The sequence below is a fragment of the Crocodylus siamensis genome, chromosome 7 (genome assembly GCF_052110815.1).
Source record: "Crocodylus siamensis isolate JL-2025a chromosome 7, ASM5211081v1, whole genome shotgun sequence".
Taxonomy (NCBI): Eukaryota; Metazoa; Chordata; order Crocodylia; family Crocodylidae; genus Crocodylus; species Crocodylus siamensis.
In genome coordinates this window covers 35,452,372-35,472,521 of record NC_143401.1, presented here as the reverse complement: position 1 = coordinate 35,472,521, position 20,150 = coordinate 35,452,372, and the positions used below count along the sequence as shown (strand labels likewise).

The 20,150-nt window shown below is 46.0% G+C and overlaps 1 protein-coding gene across 1 annotated transcript in view; it reads left to right on the top strand.

The window, feature by feature from the left end:
• The first annotated feature begins 18,661 nt into the window (after positions 1-18,661).
• MAT1A (methionine adenosyltransferase 1A) overlaps positions 18,662-20,150 on the top strand; it is a 33,510-nt gene continuing 32,021 nt past the window's right edge. The window contains exon 1 of the mRNA XM_090057259.1: positions 18,662-18,983. Coding sequence (XP_089913385.1) covers positions 18,890-18,983 — 94 coding nt within the window. The 5' untranslated portion in view covers positions 18,662-18,889. The remainder of the gene's footprint in view (positions 18,984-20,150) is intronic.

Below are 20,150 nucleotides of genomic sequence, written 5' to 3'. Positions count from 1 at the left end.
CACTCCAGATTTATGCAGCATCAGCTACCAAAACCCATTCATTTAAACTGCTATTGCAAGAACTGGTATCAAAGCATCTTCAGAATGTTTACTAATCCCTTTCTTTATATTTCTCCAGCACTAATCCTGTAATGCTATCCTCTGCCCTTGGCCTTCCTTCAGATGAAATTGCTTCCAGTACTAAGTGCGCTATTTAACTCCCACTTTGGTCTCCGAATAATCTCAAAGGCCATGTCCAGATGAGTGTGGCCATGCAGTATGTGGCACTGCAGACACGTTTGCAATGCCACATACTGTACATTCCGGTGTTCTTTGTGCTGCAAGGTAGCAGTGCAGGGAGTTTTTTTTTTACCCTAGGAGATTCCAGGGTCAAAAAAACCTCACTCTGGCTGCCAGCCAGGCTCCAAGTGGCAGAATTGCTGCTGCTGCAGCCCAAGGAGGCCTCCAGGATCCCAGGTAGGGCTGCTGGGGAGTAACTTGCAATGTGCCAGGGGGTGCATGGCACAAGTGTTCACCAGGGACAACTAGCAGCGGCATTAGTTGTCCCTGGAGAAACAAAAGTCCATGCTCGTATGGATGCAGCCAAAAAGAACAATTTGGATCTGATGTTAGATGTTTCATAGTTTGTAGGGTTGGAAGGGACCCGAGCAGATCATCAAGTTCAACCCCCTGCCATGGCAGGAAAGAGTACTGGGGTCAAACGACTCTGGCAAGATGTCTATCTAGCCTCCTTTTGAAAACCTCCAGGATAGGAGCGAGCACCACTTCCCTTGGAAGTTGGTTCCAGATCCTAGCTGCCCTGACTGTGAAGTAGTGCCTCCTAATAAGTCTATCGCATGTTTGGATGACTGAAGCTTTTCTGGTTTGCAAATTATCTGTAAACATTTGTAACTGCATTACATTATAAAAATAATACTGTTTTTCCCCTTAAAACAGCTGGGAGAGGGCTCCCACCGCAACACGGTGTGACTATATTCATTCACATTCCACTTGAGAAATGTTGCTTCCTACCAATGTTCCAGGTGGTTTTCCAGGAACTCACTGGTTTTGTCCAAATGCACCTCACAATAACATATGTCTGGATACAGCTGCCTCCATGAAGACTCTAGGCCTTCTGCTTTCCCAAAGGGTTCACAACCCAGCCTGCGGGACCATTGTGTGTATTTATACAACCTGGATGTGGGCAATCATGCTTAGCTCTTAGGCCAAGGATTGGGGATTTGAGTCCAGTGCTGGGACCCCGGACAAGGTCCAGAGCAAGTGATCAAAATGGAGTCCAGAATCAAAAAAACTGAACAACCCAGGTCTGGGAATCCTGAGCAGTGGTCATGTACAAGACCAGTTCAAGGATCTGAAATCAGGATGGCACAAGTCAAACTATGATGGGGGGTGGGGCACAAGGTCACAAACCAGCAGTCACAGTCAGGAGCAAGCCAAGGTGAGAACCAGCCACAGATATCAGAAGCATGTACACAGAAAACAAGAGCAATGACCAGACTGTGGGCTGGGTCCTGGGTTCAGGGTAGTCTACAAGATGACCAGGAACCTTGTTATATAGACATCTTCTTGGTGTCTGCCTGCTGCTTTCAAAACTGAGTGGGATGGCAGGCTGCCTGAGGGTTGATTCATTCTCTGCTAGTACATGTCTTAATCACCCTTCCACTTAGGCATCACAATGCCTAAAAATAGGTCCTTTGCCTCAGGAGATTGACTCAAATCCTGAGGGAAAATGGTGCCCTGGGCAAACTTGTATTTTGATGTCCCCTTCTCCTTCCCCTCCTCCCCAAGTCAGCAGTGCTACTAGAGACAGGTGGGCAGGGTGCAGCCTGGTGGGGAGGCAGAGACGCATGGTGTACTAAGCAGGCAGACAGACAGGCTGGAGCAGGCGCCATCCTGCCTGCACGTGCCTGGTGCAGCTCCTGAGCAGCGGCTGGAGGCGGAGGGTGAGCTGGGCTGGGCACTGTTCCTCTGGCCTTTAGCCTGAGAAATTTGAGACCCATATTTCCCACTTGTAAAGGGAGTCCTTTAACCACAGGGCCTAAAGCAAGGCTGGGTTGCCCCCACACCTCTTACTGAAGGCAAGGAGTTATGAGGCCAAAAAGAAAGCATACAAGAGGGAACTTGCCTCTGGATTTGTGGGGAGGACACTCCCCTAAGAGGGGGAAGTCCTAGGTTCTGGTCACTGCTACTTAAGGTTATTTTTGTTTTGTAACCAAAAAACCAAAAATAATCAAGCGTGCAAAACTAATGGGGCTAAAAGGAGAAAAAGAACAAGGGAGCATGGCATTTCAGTCTAATAAGGAAATGTTCTTGGGAGGGGTGAGGCTGGGGTTATGATCCCTCCTGCTAGGACTGTTTATACCTTTAGACAACAGGCCTGACCCAAATGCAAACTCAAGTAGGAAAGGGGATGAAAGTTTATTGAATGAACACAACTAACCCAGCCATAACATAAGAGGGCAGAGTCCAGCCATTCTGAACAGCTCTGCTCAAACTACCCCTCAAACTACAGCCATGATTTTATTGGGTCCATTCCAGATCTTGTAACATATTGAAACTCCCCAGAGGTATCTTCAGAGCACAACAGACCCTGCAGGATCATAGCATACAACAGGGCTGTCTAAATTCAGAGTGGCCAGGGGCCACACAGTTGGCTTCTGAGTCCCTTGGGCTGCATGCTGCACAGGCTGTATGCTGCACTGTGTTGCAGTGTGGCAAGCACCCCCCAGCTGCATCATGCCAGTGCTTCTGTGTCCTACATGCAACACTGTTCTGTGCCTCATGTCCCATCCTTCCTTCTTCCCCTTCAGCACGGTTCCTAGGTTCCCCTGAGCTGTCCAGCTATGAGGGCATGGGGCAGGGTCTGATGGTGAAGGAAGCAGAAGCTGGGGTTGGGAAGGGGAACCTGGAAATTCCCATGAAAGCAGCAGCTGGAGCAGCTTGGGGGAGCAGTACCCAGACCAGGAGCCCAGGGGCTGTAGGATACCCCATCAGGGGTCCCATGTGCATAGCAGGTCACCAGTTGAACAACCTTGGTTTATATGATATGCACACTTACCTATATGCCCTTCACTTATGGGTTGAGGTCCTCTCTTTAATTATATGTCTGGTGTTTTTGTTCTGTGTTTTATTTTAAAGCTATTTATTCCGACTCACTAAATCACTCAATTTCAACAGACTCCTTCAAACGTAAATGAAAGATAGTGTTGTTTGCTGTTTGCTAATATATTTATTCAGATCCAGTAAGCATGGGAACATTCCTTGGCAGACTTGACTTTGGTGGCATGGTTGAAAGGCTGACAGATTTGGCCATTAAGGATATATTCTTGCCAGCTTGCTGAAGTTTCCCATCAAGATGAAAGCAGCACAGCTGAAAAGCTCTGTAAGTGGACATGAGCAGGAGTAATGACTGATATCAATAATTGGTGTGCGTTTCATCTTGCCTTCTAATCAGCATTGAGCAAGTTGCCAAATGCATTGCTGCTTTTCTGCCATTGATTCAATAATGCAATCCCAGGATAACAGTTCAGATATACTTTGCAGTGCCCAGAGATGAGCTATTAATACTTTTTATCCCATGAACTTTCTAGGATTGTTTCTGGGGCAATGGAAATGGATGTCTGAATGATTGTACTTTGTCCCAGGATAGAATGGTTTATCCAGGGACAAAAGCAACATCTGTTTGCAGCCTTAGGCACCGGTGGGCTGTTAGGAAAAAAAAAAGATTTTATCAGTGTCCTCTCAATGCATCTAGTCTATCCAAGGGGAAAAGAAAATGATGAGTGCTTAAATGTCATATCGAAACACCCCATAAAATCCTTAATTTGAATAAAGAAAAAGCTCAACTTTAAAAACTGCCTTTAAATTAGTCCCAAATGACTGAAAATCACTCCAGCAAGTGAAAACTGACAGGCCTGTGCTTCCAGAAGGCTGAATTCTCTAAGCTTCAGCAGAAGGAGAAGATTAGCAATGCTACAAAGAGGTATCAAGAAATCCTTGGTTTCTCCCAGGATTTCATGCTTATGACATGTTAGAGCTTATCCTCAATTAGTTTAAGTAGACCCAGGCTTCTTAATAGAAGAATATGCAAGCTTTTTCTTTTGTCTTTCCTTTCTTGTTATTTTTTTTAGTATAAAGTGTCCTGTAAGTCACTTCTTGTTGTAATTCCATATAATCTGAAGTCATTTGATCCTCTTTATATTTTAGTCTAGTTTTCAAACAGCCTCTAGGATATGCCTTTATAAGACAAGCCACATATGTTTATATACCCCCAAACTTGAGTGTATAAATATGTGCTTATTGCATGTGTAAGTATTGTTGCAGTGACCACAAATATTAGTTTTTATGCATTTGAATGAAGTTATAGCTGCAAAGGTTGCAGGCATCATTTCAGAAGCATGATAAATGTTTGCCCATATATGTTTTTTCACTGCAAGTTACCTAAGTTCTGCAATTACAGACCAATCAGGACAATTGGTGGCCAACACAGAGGAAAAAGGTGGAGCTCTTCAGTTAGTTCTTTGCTTCAGTATTCCTAAGTACTGGCCAAGAAAATTAACCCAATTTGAACATAAATAGATGTCTGGGAGGCACTAGACTGCCAATGGTTAGTGCTGATTTAGTTAAGGAGCACTTGGAGGGGCTGGATGGGTACAAGTCAGCTGGCTCAGATGACCTCCATCCATGGCTGCGGAAGGAATTGGCCAGTGTCATAGCTGAGCCGCTGGCATGGCTGTTTGAGCACTCACGGTGCTCCGGCCAGGTCCCTGAGGACTGGAAAAGGGCCAACGTGGTGCCCATTTTTAAGAAGGGGAGAAGGGATGAGCCAGGTAACTTTAAGCCAGTCAGTCTTACCTCTATCCTTGGGAAAACACTGCAAAAAATCATTAGAGAGCGCATTTATGAATGCCCAGCAGGGGAAATGATGCTGAAAGGAAACCAGCATGGTTTTGTCACAGGTAGATCCTGCTTGACAAACCTTACAGCCTTTTATGACCAGGTAACACACTGCCTTGACACTGGAGCTGAGGCAGATGTCATCTGCCTGGATTTTAAGGCCTTCAATACAGTTTTGCATCCTATTCTCATAAGGAAGCTAGCAGGCTGTGGAGTGGACGCTGACACAGTCAGGTGGGTGGCCAACTGGCTTAGGGACCGGACCCAGACAGTGGTGGTGGGTGGGTCATTTTTGGCCTGGAAGGAGGTGGGCAGTGGGGTCCTGCAGCGTTCAGTCCTTGGACTGGTGTTATATCGTCATCAGGGTATGGAGAGCACCCTCCAAGTTCACAGATGACACCAAGTTATGGGGCAAAGTTAACACAACAGAGGGCAGGGAGCAGATACAGGCTGATTTCACAGGTTGGATCAATAGGCAGACCAAAACAGATGCAATTCAACAAAGACAAATGCAAGGTACTCCACCTAGGGAGGAGGAATCCCCAGCACACCTATAGGTTGGGGGATGACCTCAGTAGCTCAGTGGCTGAAAGGGATCTTGGAGTCATAGTTGACTCCAAGATGAACATGAGCTGGCAGTGTAATGAAAACATCAACAAAGCCAATCGCACCTTATCATGCATTAGCAGATGCACGACCAATAGATCAAGGGAGGTAATGCTCCCCCTCCACATGACATTGGTCAGGCCGCAGTTGGAGTACTGTGTCCAGTTTAGGGCACCACACCTGAAGACGAATGAGGAGAATCTGGAGAGGATCCAGGGGAGGGCCTGCGAGGGGAGGTTGAGGCACCTGGATCTCTTTAGCCCTCACAAGAGACATCTGAGAAGAGACCTTGTGGCAGCCTATAAGTTTACCTAGGGAGGACAACAGAGAATTGGAGATGTTTTATTTACTAGGGCACCCCTATGAGTAACTAGGAAAAATGGGTACAAACTAGTGGAGAGTAGATTCAGGTTAGATATTAGGAAGAAATTTTCACAGTAAGGGTGGCCAGGATCTGGAACAGGATGCCAAGAGAGGTGGTACTATCACCTAACATGGAGGTCTTCAAGAGGAGGCTAGTTCGGCACCTGGCTGGTTGTCTGACCTCGGTCCTCTTTCCTGCCTGGGGCAGAGGGTCAGACATGATGATCCTTCAGGGTCCCTTCTGACTCTACAATCTATGAATCTATGAATACAACATGGGAAGAAAAAGTCTGGTGGCATTTCTTATCCAGCAAAAAGTCCAAAGTGTCTGAATTTAACCTAATGTTCCTTGTCAAGAAGCCAGTCCACCTTGAATTTGCAGAGCCCTTCTGTCCACAGTTTCGTTACTGTGGATAGGTTCTGGAAAACCTCACTTCATGTACTAGAGTCAATATTTGTTTCACAGTCCAAAGACCATCTCTGACATATGGTATTAGAAATGTCTACCAACATTGCAGCTGAAGCTGGAGATGCACCTCTTACAGAGAATTGTTTAGCATATCAGGGTCTTTTTTTCTTGCAGTAGTTGAGAGGTCATAACATAATAGACACTATTAACACTGCAGGCAATGTCAATGCAGAACATTGTATAGATCCTGTTCTGTTGGAAGACCATGATTCCTTCTCTACCCAAGCCAAATTGTTTTGGAGACAGATCAACTTCTCTAATGACAGGTGGGATAACTAACAGAACAACCATTAAAAGTAGAAAGTACCATTAAAAGTAGAAAGTACCAACAATGATTCTTATATTCCAGGACCCTGATTAGTCCCTCAGATATGCAGTCAGAGTTGTAAGTATATTTTAGGTGTAATTGGGCTCTAGATAATTGGAATTAAGGGCTACGGTTTGATTATCATTTCAAACAATAACAAACAACTGAATGTATAAATTTAATATATTAATTACTGACTCAGATGTATATACATTTAGCTATGGCAAGACAGCATATACAGCACTTAAAAAATAGCAATCCCCGCTAAGTTCTGAAACAAAAACAATAGGACTTTAGGTTTTTCATTGTTGTTACAGCAGTATCTAGAGGACCCAACACAGGCCATTGTTGTAGTTGCTATCATATTAACACCCTGACCAGAAGTGTTCACAATATGAGTGAGTGACAAAACAAAGAATAAGTGACAAAACAAAGTAACTTGTTTAAAGACTTGTAGCAAGACTGAGAGCAGAACCCAGGTTTTCTGACTCTTGGAGCATGACCCTGATTCTGTACTATGCCCAGGAGTGCCCCAAAGCAGTACACCTTATTTGCTCCTTATTTGTGCACAACAACATCTGAAAATGAGGCAATATAGTCAGCTTAGAAAGGACCTGAGCACATGCCCAGTGCCATTCTTAGGTGGTCTGTGTTGGGTATGCTTATGCATACACAGGGTTAAAAGTTCCTGCATGCTCCATTTCTGGGAGCTGGTGTGAGCTAGTGAATGAGGCATATTTCACAGCAGTAGGTCTCAATGCGGTGTGAAAGCAGCGTGGACAAGTCTAGTCTCATATCCTGTCTACTAGATCATGCTTGTCTTTCTGTCTGTCTGCACGACCTCGTAATTAATGAAAAGCCCCAACAGCAATAAATAAAACAGAGCAATTTGGAAAAAAAAAAGGCCAGCAATATGTCAAGAGACTAAAACCTGATTTGTGTTGTATAGCATTTGGAGGCATAAAGTTCAATAAAACGTACATAAGCAAAGGCTTATAAGCATCCAATTTAAGATTCAGAAAACGGAGGCTCTTTTACTTGTCTTTATTATGTGTAAAATTGAGGTATCCATCCTTGATGTCTTGACAGTGCTTGTCTTTGTAATGAGACATTTACCATTGTCGCAGAGCATGTGGGTGCCCTGTGCCTGAAACAGGCGGCTTAAGAGAGGCCTCTAGCGGTGAGAAGGGGGAGGCACAGCTGCCAGTCACCAGGGCAGCACAGGTGCTAGTTGCCGGGGCAACCAGCGAAACTCCCTGACAGGAAGGGGCAAGGCTTAGCCCTTCTTAAACCCAGGCAGGAGGTCAGGTTGGCAGTTCCTCCTCTGGCAGCCAAGGAGTGAGGAGCTCGGCCAGCGCGGAAAGAAGGCCAAAGTGGCTGCAGCAGTATCCGTGGGTTGCTGCCATGAGCTGGAGTATTTTGCCTGGTAGGGGTTTTGACTGGATGGTTTTAGCTTTATGTTATAGCCCGGGGGCTTTGTGTTTGTGTTTACTGTTTAACTGGAGGACCGGGTGAGGCTATAAGGGGTTGGAGGAGGCCTCATAGGAACTCCATGATAGCGTGGAGTCTCCTGGTGCCGGAGGGGGCGCAGCTTTGTTTGGGGGGGTGCATTGGCCCAGCCCTGGAGCTAGGGAGGGCAGCAAAGAGCCCCGGAGCTAAAGGGGGCAGTGAGAAGCCCTGAGAGCAAACGAAGGGCCAAGTCATAATAACACGGCCCAAGTCAGATTACAATAGCACCGTCTGCGAGGCTTGGGCTGCAGTGTAGGGGAGGAAAAGGAGCCACAGATAGCGCCCCCTGTCATCGGGGCGCATATAAATGGGCAGCCTCCTGCTAATTACAGCAATCTATTAAATACATATGATCAAGGCGTGGCAGATGAGTAAGCAGGCGGTTGGCCCATTACAGGAGGGCGGAGCCATACCTGGAGAGGCTCCAATAGTGGCACTCCTGTCACAATGGTGCACTGGCCAGGAAGTGTTTATATGGCAGTAGGCTTTGTAAGACGCTGGGTCACTGGCTTGAAAAAGAGGACCCTTGGGCCCGTGTGGAGAGGGAAAAGAGGACAAACACTGACCCCTGCACCAGAGTCGAGGAAACAAGATTTGGAGAGGCCACACCAAGTGGTACAAGGCCCGCAGGATCCAGCAGCAGGACAATCAACCCTGCAAGCCAGTATGATGAGAAATACTCAACCCGGCCCACCGGAGCAGGTAGGAATGTGCAGCAATGCAGCCCAAGTTGGCTGCAAGGTGGCAGATGTGCTGACCGCACCGGTGGTAGAAGTAACCATAGAGGGGAAAAAGAGTGGTGGCTATGATAGACTAGGGCTCAGCACAGACCATGGTACAGAGTGATGTGTTAACGTCAAGGGAGATGAGGAGAGTGGATCGGGCGGAGGAGCAGTGTTGGTGCGGGGACCTCCTCGATTTTGACAGGGTGAGGGTCACTCTACAAGTAGGCAATAAGACCTGCCGGATGCTCGTGGGGGTCGTAGACCATTTACCCTACCCCGTGGTACTGGGCTGTGACTGGCCCGAGTGGTTAGAAGAAGTAGTGGGTGTGAGGCAGAAGGTGACTGCGGAGGGGTTCGTAGGTGAAGCTGAGCAACCCTCCCCCAAAGAGGAAGCAGGACAGAAGGTGGATATTGCCCAGCTGGAGGAAGATGAACACTTTCAGCTGGAACAAAGTCGAGGCGCGGATTTTAGGTGGGCACTACAGGAACACCTCGGTCGGAGAAACAATGAGGTATTGAGGCCGGAGCTGATGAGAACAACCCCAAGGTTCAAGGTGAGGAATGGCCTCCTATACCAGGTTGAGCAAGGGAAGCCAGAAGGAGAGGAGGTTGCCCAGCTGTTGATCCCGCAGCGGTATCGACGGGCTTTGTTGAAGGTGGCCCATGAACTTCCCATGGGCGGGCATCTAGGCCGGGACAAGACACAAGCACTCATTCGAGCAAGATTTTATTGGCCAGGTATGATGGGGGAAGTTGCAAGATACTGTGCTTCGTGTCCTGTCTGCCAAAAAACAAACCCAAGGCAGCCCGCAAGAGCCTCTTTAGTCCCGACGTCTCTGGTAGAGTTTCCCTTTGAGAGGGTGGCAGTAGACATTGTTGGGCCTCTCCCTTGAAGTAGCGCAGGAAACCAGTACATATTGGTCGTACTGGATTATGCGACACGGTACCCGGAAGCTGTGCCAATGTGGTCAGTGTCCACACCAAAGGTGGCCAATGAGCTCTTGAAAATATTCTCCCGGGTAGGACTCCCTAGAGAACTTTTAACCGATTAGGGAACAAATTTTACGTCACAGGTGTTCGAGGCAGTGAGTAAAGCCTTGGGGATTAAGCATCTGAAGACAGCTGTGTATCATCCCCAGACAGACAGGCTGGTGGAACGGTTTAATCAGACACTGAAACAGATGCTGAGAAAGTTCATGGTAGAGAGCCCTCAAAATTGGGACAGGATGATACCTCCTCTTCTGTTTGCAGTACGAGAGGCACCCCAGGCATCCACTGGGTTTTCAACTTTTGAATTATTATATGGTCGGCAACCGAGGGGAATCCTGGATCTAATTAAAGAGAGGTGGGAAGAAAAACAGAGTAATGACCAGAACATCATTCAATATGTGATCCAACTGCGGGAACGCCTTGAAGCGGCTCGAACCTTGGTTTTAGGAAACCTCAGGGAAGCCCAGCAGCATCAAGTAAGGCATTACAACAGAGGCACCCGGAAAAGGGAGCTTGACGTGGGGGACCGCGTGTTGGTCCTACTTCCTGACAGTGAAAGTAAGTTGCTTGCCCGGTGGCAGGGACCCTATGAAATCATACGCCGAGTGGGGCCCATGGACTATGAGGTTCACCATACAGATAAGAAAAAAAAGAAGCAAGTGTACCACATCAACATGTTAAAGAAGTGGGAGACCCAGGAGTGTATGTACTTTGCCCCTCATCCCGAGGAATTAGAGTTGGGGACCCATGTTAAGGAAGGAAAGTGGACCAGAGGACGTAGAGCTGGCCCTGCGCTTGTCAAAAGAACAGAGGAGACAGGCTGCTGAGCTAGTCAAGGAATTTGAACATGTATTCCGGGGATCCCCAGGGGAAGCTCAGGGGGTGGTACACCGGATAAAAACTCCTCCGGGCCAGGTGATACGTGAGAGTTGGAGACGGATTCCCCAGTGGCTCCAGGGCCAGATAAAAGCCGAACTGGCAATGATGCTGGAGCAAGGTATAATATGCGAATCACATAGTGACTGGCAAAGCCCCACCGTAGCGGTACCTAAGCCTGATGGAAAGATCCGCCTCTGCGTTGATTATAGGAAGGTAAACGCAGTGGCCAAGTTTGACGCCTATCCAATGCCCAGAGTGGAAGAGCTGATAGAAAACATTGGGCAGGCATGCTACATTTCCACTTTAGACCTGACAAAGGGTTACTGGCAGATCCCAGTGGCACCCGAGGATCAAGAAAATACAGCATTCGCCACCCCGTGGGGGCTCTTCCAGTTCCGACGCATGCCATTTGGGCTGCATGGAGCTACAGCTACGTTCCAGCAGCTAATGGACAGAGTATTGTCTCCCCATGGGGGTTACGCTGTAGCATATATTGATGATATCATTATATATATATATATATGGAGGGCTGGGATGAACATCTCGCCACGTTAAGAGCTGTAGTGCAAGACCTAAGGAGAACGGGGCTGACAGCCAATCCCAGGAAGTGTACAATAGGAAAGGAGGAAACACAGTACCTGGGGTTCCTAGTTAGAAGCAGGAAGGTGAGACCATTTCTGAGCAAAGTGGAGGCTGTACAGAGGTATCAGGCACCCCGTACCAAGAGACAAGTCAGGGCCTTCTTGGGGCTGGCCAGTTATTATAGAAAATGTGTACCCCATTTTGCAGACGTAGTTGTACCGTTAACGGAAATGATAAAAGCAGGGGCCCCAACTAAAGTAAGATGGACGCCGGAGGCAGAGAAGGCATTCCGAACAGTAAAGGATGCACTATGCCGAAAACCACTTCTATATACACCCAATTTTAACAAACCTTTCCTGGTGCAGACCGATGCATCAGATGTGGCCATCGGTGCAGTATTGGTGCAAAGGGATGGAGAAGATGAACATCCTATAGCCTACATGAGTAGGAAGCTACACCCACCGGAACGGAATTATGCCACAGTTGAGAAGCAGTGTCTCACCATTAAGTGGGCCATCGAAACATTACGACACTACTTATTAGGGCGGGAGTTCACGTTGGTTACCGATCGTGCACCCCTGCGCTGGTTGCAGAGTATGAAAACCAATAATGCAAGACTCATGAGGTGGGCCCTCAGCCTCCAACCGTATTGTTTTAAAGTGGAACACCGCCCAGGAACCCAGAGCATCTGGGTGCCGACTTCCTTTCAAGACAGTACGAGGAAGAAGAGGGACCAGAAGGAACAGAGGGACCCTGGATAAGAGAAAGAACGGGGGGGCGGATATTTCGAGGCCCTACCCTCGCTGCTAGGAGACCGAGTGACCCCTCCAATTCTGGGATCTCCCAGGAGGGTGCCCATCAGGAGTGGCAGCTGGAGAAGAAAAGCCAAGCTGAAGGAGGGCAACTGGGGTGAGGCAGGGGAACGGCAGGGAGACGGACTCCTAACGATGAGGATGGCGTGTCAGCCGCCTTCATCAGGGGGACACACCCTGCCCAGGGCTATCCTCGAGAACCTTCCTCCCTGGTTTAAACAACCGGCCTAAGCGGCACCCTACCAAGGTTGGCTAGTGTGGGGGGACTACCTGTGGTGGGTTACTCCCAACAAATCCCACACGGTGCACCTTGGGTAAAAGGCAAGAAGGAGGCGCCTAAAAACTTCCACCTCCTATCCTAAATGGCTGAGTGCCGGAGGAAATGGCCGAGAGGAGAACCCCAGGCGGAGGGAACACATGACGAAAGAAGTACTTGGCTCCGTGAGTTTGGAGTAAAAGTGGGGGAGGTGTGTCGCAGAGCACTTGGGTGCCCTGTGCCTGAAACAGGGGCAGCTCAAGAGAGGCCCCTAGCAGTGAGAAGGGGGAGGCGCAGCTGCCAGTCACTAGGGCAGCACAGGTGTTGGTTGCTGGGGCAACCAGCAAAACCCCCTGACAGGAAGGGGCAGGGCTTAGCCCTTCTTAAACCCAGGCAGGAGGCCAGGTTGGCAGTTCCTCCTCTGGCAGCCAAGGAGTGAGGAGCTCGGCCAGCGCGGAAAGAAGGCCAAAGTGGCTGCAGCAGTATCCGTGGGTTGCTGCCATGAGCTGGAGTATTTTGCCTGGTAGGGGTTTTGACTGGACGGTTTTAGCTTTATGTTATAGCCCGAGGGCTTTGTGTTTGTGTTTACTGTTTAACCGGAGGACCGGGTGAGGCTATAAGGGGTTGGAGGAGGCCTCATAGGAGCTCCACGATAGCGTGGAGTCTCCTGGCGCCGGAGGGGGCACAGCTTTGTTTGGGGGGTGCATTGGCCCAGCCCCGGAGCTAGGGAGGGCAGCAAAGAGCCCCAGAGCTAAAGGGGGCAGCGAGAAGCCCTAAGAGTGAGGAGGGGCAGTGAGGAGCCCTGAGAGCAAATGAAGGGCCGAGTCGTAATAACACGGCCCAAGTCGGATTACAACAGCACCATCTGAGAGGCTTGGGCTGCAGTGTAGGGGAGGAAAAGGAGCCACAGATAGCACCCCCTGTCATCGGGGCGCATATTAATTGGCAGCCTCCCGCTAATTGCAGCAATCTATTAAATACATATGATCAAGGCGTGGCAGATGAGTAAGCAGGCGGTTGGCCCATTACAGGGGGGGCGGAGCCATACCCAGAGAGGCTCCAGTAGTGGCACTCCTGTCATAACCATACACTGCTTCTGGAGATGATCTCAGGTTGCAGCTATGAGTTTTATCAAGTGGATAAACAGTAAAGGGGTTAGTTTGCTCCAGAATAATTTTTCTCATGCTGGCTTTTTATTTTCAATCTCTCTCTTATATCAGACTTTTTTTTTTTTTTTTTTTCTGAGTACTCACTCTAAAAATTCAGCCTGGTACTTTTTGACCAGCTCAGCACCAGCAATGAAATATATATTCATATATGCATTAAATTCTCTCCTCAGTTGCATCTTTGCATCTCTGTTGTCTTCAGATGTATCTCTCATCTCTTTCACTGGGCACAGAATTTGGCCTACAGAGGGTAAATGAGCCGGGAAGGAGTTCAGTTCATTCTCTCATAGTTGACTTGGCTCTGCAAGACTACCAAAAGGAAAAACTAGAGAAACCAAAATATAGAGACCGATTTGATGACCAGCAGAAAGATTCACAATGGTTTCAGAGGGCTTAGGGTAAGTCAGCTGATCTGATGTTTTTACATGTGCATGGGCAGAAGAATGTTGCCAGTAACAGGTTGGTTGAACTTGTTTTTGTGTCTTTACAAATGTTTAACAAAGCAAGTTGTCTGGGAAGAGAAGCCAAATTAAATATTTCCTAACCATATAATTGCTTGTGGATAGTTACAGATGACCTGGAAGACAAAATGCTGATGGGCTCCCTGTCCATCAAATATCTTCAGGCACAAACATTGCTGGTTGCACCTGGAAAGAGTTTGAACATAATTTATGTAAGAGGTCTTACATAAATTATGTGAAATGCAGCCATATGCTATATTTCTTAAGAATTCCTCAGATATTCTTTGGAATGAAGAGTAACTCTGTGCAGGTCTGCAGGATAAGTTTAAATAATTGAATAGAAATATGGGTGCCCAAAGGAGAACTGCAAAGGCAAAATGTGCTCCCTTCAAGTTCAGTGGAATTAATGATATGCATTAAGTGACTCATCCATTTGTGTCTGTTTTGAATTGTTTTGTTTCTTTGTCAAACTGTACAATGGAGTCATTAGAAGTCTATGTGTGGATTCTTGGTTTTGCTTGCATTTCACCTTATTTCAATTTTAGATAAAAATAGCAAATCAGGAAAAGCAAAATTTGATATGTTTGAAATTCCTTGTAGGACTAGTGAGCTAAAATGTAAATGCTCTCTGCTCTCAGTAGAACACCTTTGAAACTTTCATACAGAACGGTTTTCTTTCAGGTGTTTGCGTGTTCTCATTGCATTTGTATCATGTGCCATGCAGAAGTAATGTTTGTATTTAAGAAGGAATGTTTGTCACTTTAGTATTATTTCACTTTAAAAGTTAATATGATATTAGAATGTTATCCATTAACTGGAGTTAATATAATTTACCAGTTGGTTTGCGTTATTCTAGTCATCTAAAAATGACAAACATTTCTTTTTTAAAGTGGCAGGTTTTCATAAATGGTATAAATGTACTGTTTATCCATATTGTATATGACTGGGGCAGCGCCTTGTCATCAGTGGAATGATGACAGTTAACATCAGCAGAATATTTCCCAATTATGTACTTAGTTTGTGAATTTTATGCTGTTAAGTGTGGTTGCCCTGTGGGGTCAGGCCAACTCACAGAATCTTAATATTGTGCTGTTAGACAGGAGGGTGTAACATAATTGCACATATACAAACACACAGATCAATCAGCTGCATACACACGCATACTACCAGCTCAGGCACATACACATCCAAACCAGCCTAGGCACATGCATACCTATTACCAATTCAAGCACATACACTATACATCCCAGAAGTTAGACACAGATCACTAATTCATATGCCATACACACACACACACACACACACTAGCAACTCAGATACATGCACATTCAAAATAATTACTTGAGGTTCATGCACACCTATCACCAGTTTAAGCCCATACATGCTACACACACAAAATTTAGACAGAATCAGTTACCAACACCTGCACATTCAGTACACATACGTGGATTACTAAATCATATACCACACACACACACACACACACACACAATGATATCTATATATGTGTATTCACTAATTTACACACATACCACCCACCTACACATACACACAAGTGAGTTCCTAAGTTGGGTATTGTGATATGTATGTGCTTGGTGTACTTGGGATACCTGGGGAAAGGTTAAGGTAAGAAAGTAGAAGTGTAGGGAGTGAAAGTTACCAGGACTGGGATTAGAACCGGTAGAGTACAGGGGCCTAAGCTGAAGAACTGAGGCTTGGGGGTAACTTTAGGTTAATTGATAAAAAGACCACTCCCAAAGCCTGCAGAACAGGGAAGCATGCCAGTTGAGTCTGGGACTGGAGCCAGAGCTACGGGGGAGCTGAAAAGGTAGATGGGGAGGGGAAAAATGGGACTAAGGGAAAGTGTGAGGGTTAAAGAGGGCTCTGGATGTGGGGAGCCAGAGAATGGCTCTGGGGCAGCTAGAGAAGTTGCAGGGAGTGGCAATAGGTGCTGGGAGCTGGATAAAAGCTCCAGCTGCTGGAGAAAACTGCAGGACAGCCATGAGAAGCTGGGGGCAGGGACAGGGATGATTACAGAAGGTGCGGGGGAAGCCTGAAAACAGAGGCAGCAGAAAATCACAGGAAAAACAGCAGGTGGCAGGGCAGCAGGAAAGCAGAGAAAAGTAGCAGAAAGTCACAGGGAAAAGGCAGTAGGAGCAGGGGAGGCTGAGAGGTGGCAGAGAAGGGGAGATGGAATTGGGAGATTGGAAAACTAGCAGAGAGGGTGGGGGACTAGAGGAGAGAGAGAGAATGAGGCTAGAATTTAAGATAGGGAAGGGACTGGGATATAGTAAAACATGACCCAACTCGGGGTTGCAAATGACAATGGTTTTACTGAACAGGGGAGATGGTGACACAATATCTTATTGTTTCCCTTGCACGCGCGCACACACACGCGCGCGCACACACACACGCGCACACACAATGGCAGCAGGGGTTAGAGAGGCTTGGTGCAGGGGCTGAAATCCACTGAAGTCCAGGAAGAGAGAGTCCAAATTGTAGGAGGAGGTGTGTAGGTAATATCTACCTATCTCAGGCTGGAAAGGGGTCCTTGTCCAGTAGGTGTTGTCCGGAGGGGGGGGTCACTGGCAGGGCTCCTCGGTGGATAGGTGGTGTGGAATGGTGCTGATCTACATGGAGAGGGCATCCCACTGGGTCTGTCTTCACTGCCCCTTTTTATAAGGGCAGACCTTGTGTGACCCTATTAACAGGACGAATGCTCAGGCAAGGGTCAGCCCTTGGCATACTGAGCATGTGTGCTCCATGCAGGGATGTGCAGTTTCGGGTGTCTGTAATAGAGAGAGTTGCTGGTTCTGCAGGGTCTTTTGTCTTTCAAATGCTGATCTTGTCTCTGTTCCTGGGTGAGGTCCGTGGTTCCTGAATGAATCAATGCGAGGTGATGGCCCAGTCATTACAGGCCATTTAGTAGAGGCCTGCCAGCATTGTATTTCAATCATTACCAATCACACTCATTCATCGGGGAACCAATTTACATGTGAGGGGTACAATGAATCTTTGTTGCAACATGGGATGCCCAGGCAGAGGACAGAAGATGGAGGCTTGACATTTAAACGGAAACTTGACATGACTTTGGTTCACTTATAAACCCATACAAACCATACAAATATCCATACAATATCCATATGAAACAATAAAAATCAACACAAAAATGATGATAATACAATATAAAAAAGTAAAAATCAATACAAGCCCAATAATAATAAAATATAAAACAGTGGATATCCAAAACCAAAAACTTGCTACCAAAATAAAAATGTTTAAAGCTTATCCTACATCTTAACTTACTTATTCTCTCTCCCTCTCTATTCCCTTTAGATAAGTAAGTCAGAAATGGTTGGGGAAGTGGAGTGAATGCAATAAGAAAAAGAAAGAAAAGAAAAACTGGGCGTTTTGCTACAGTGTGACCCATGTTCACTTTTTGGATGCTCTTCTTCAAAGTGGCCCTTGTCTAATGGTAAACCAAAGCGGTGTTCTTTGTAGTGTCTATTCCACGTCATTGGTAAATAAAGATGGGTAAACGCTGCAGGAAATTACAGGTGAACATTCACAGGAGCAAATTATTGTTCTCAGCAATGTAGGCAAAAAGTAGAAATTTCACAAATACTTACAGAAATAAGTATTCATGCAAATAAACTAAGACTTAGTAAGCTTTTCTGAAGTTTTACAATAGGTGCTGAGATTCTGCCCAAAGTCAACAGACACATACACAAAGCCTGTCTGTCATTCTACCACGGACAGTGACAACCTATAAAAAAAAAAGCTTTAAGTAGCCAACCTGAACAGTGGCTTTCTTTGATTCTTTTTGTAACGGAATCCCAGCTGTATATAAATATCATGTTTCCCTCTCTTAGGCTCAGGTTGGCTGCATTCCAAAAGAAGCCAGCCTCCATCATAAAGATTTTCTAACCAGGAAAGCCTGTTTAGAAAAAAACATGCATATTTCATTTAAGTCTCTCAGAAACACCGCGACAGTCATTGCATGCCTAGTTGCTGTGGCCCAACAGAAGACATGAAAATTCTGGTTGCTTTAATTAACAAAGCAGAGGAAAAGAAAGAAAGTATAAATAGAGGTTATTTATGACATCTCATAGGGTAAAACAGAAGAATCTATTGCTCAGGTATTAGATCATAGAGGTTATTTCTTTTTACAGCAGTGAGCACAAAGCGGATGGAATTGAAAAAGACCTTTCAGGATGGAATCCTGAAAGCAACAGAAGATGTATGCAAATAATAATAATAATCATATTGTTCATAACAAACTTAATCTCTACATTTTTTTAGCTAGGAAAGAAATGAGTTTATACAATCTTCTAAGTCATGCAACTATAGCATAAGTCTGGGGACACTCACAGCACACAACCCTGCACTAGGGGAAAGTTAACCTGAAGGAGCTCCTGAATTGAACTGCAGTCAGAACTCCTACACTAACACCTGGCTAACTGAATTCTTATGCCAATCAATTATTCACAGCCTGAATAGTGATAGTTTTGGGGTAGTAAGTTAATAAGTGAAAAATCCCGAAGTTAACTTTCTCCCCTGATAGGAAATGGGATCTTCCAGTTTCCTCACATGATTATCCAGGCACTTTCACTTTTCCATATATAGGAGGAACTCACAGACTGACAGCTCAAACTAGGTAGAAGTACAATCCTCAGACCCATGCAAACTCAGTGTGCATGCACACACACAGAACTCAAATTCAGGATTTTGTAGAAAGCTGTAATTGAAAGAACTGGGAGCCCTGCTGATAAAGAAGCTTATCCTTCTGGCCTAAAAAGGGGAAGGCACTAGAGGCAGAAGTCTTGAAGTACTATTTTGAATAACCCATCAAGAAAAGCATCAAAATCATGAATGGGCCAGTAGATGGCTTATATGACCACACTCTGGATGATGAATGGGAATTCATGTTTACCTCTGAATCAGTAGGAGAAGGGCATCCAGGTAAGTAAAAGGCTATGGTAGATACAGACAAGTTAAAACATTTTTTGTAGAATCTGTTTTAGAAAGTTTGGCGAAGAATCCAGCCAATGGATTGGATGGGTGTTAGTAATAGCGTAGTCTAATTTTCTTGCAGGAGATTTATCTATGCAGATTTTAAAACCCTTGTGATTATGGTGCTACCAGCACTCTAGAATTTCACATATTAACTGTGTGACCTGTGTGGCGTTTTGCCCTTGTTTCTTTTCTAGTTATTTTCTGAGTGTTCTGCAGTGGACTACTTTGGAGACACTGCTGCCTCCCTGATAGGCTCAGGTTTCACATTTTGACAGAGCTGCATTGCTCACCTCTCCAATTCCATATACTTGTGGCCTTGTGAACCTCTCCTGCATACATGTCTTAAACTGTCAGCCAGCAGTGACGGGTATATTGCTAGGCAAGCTATTTAAAACCTTTTAAAAATCCTTAGCCCCAGTAGCTGTGCATGGTAGCACCACTGACATTTTCTCCTTGCGTCATCTGTTTTATTGATAAGACATATGGAATTGCTTAAGCAAATAGCGGCCAGTTATTTGCTAAATTTAATTTATTCTCAGTAGATCTTAATTCAGTTTTATTGAAAACAAATGATCATCTAAACATGCAGCTTATGTCAACAAAAAGTGTTCCCTCAAATGAGGGCAAGGGACAATAGGCTGTTTGATGTCCTGAAAGTGTATTTATTTTAGAAAACCATTTGGCATCCTGCTCCTTTTTGCTATGACAAGGCTTCCCAGGTCAGTGTGCACACTTGTAAAAGTAAATAATCAAAGGATGGGATGACCTTAGAAGAAGAGAAAGGTCAATGTCAAAACCAAATCCAATCTAAACCTCCAGTAGCTTATGGCCATTGTTCCTTGTTGTTCCAGGGGGTGCCCTGGTAAACAGATCGTCTTTTACTTCATGTTGCTCTCCGCTTATGAATTTGTACACCTCCACAAGGTCCCCTCTCATTCTTCTCTTGAAGAGGCTAAAGAGGTTGAGGTCCCTTAGCTTTTCCTCATAGGGCCTACCCTGCAGGCCTCTAATCAGACAAGTGGCTCTTCTTTGGACCCTCTCCAGGTTGTCTGCATCCCGCTTGAATTGCGGCATCCAGAACTGGACACAGTACTCCAGCTGCGACCTGACCAG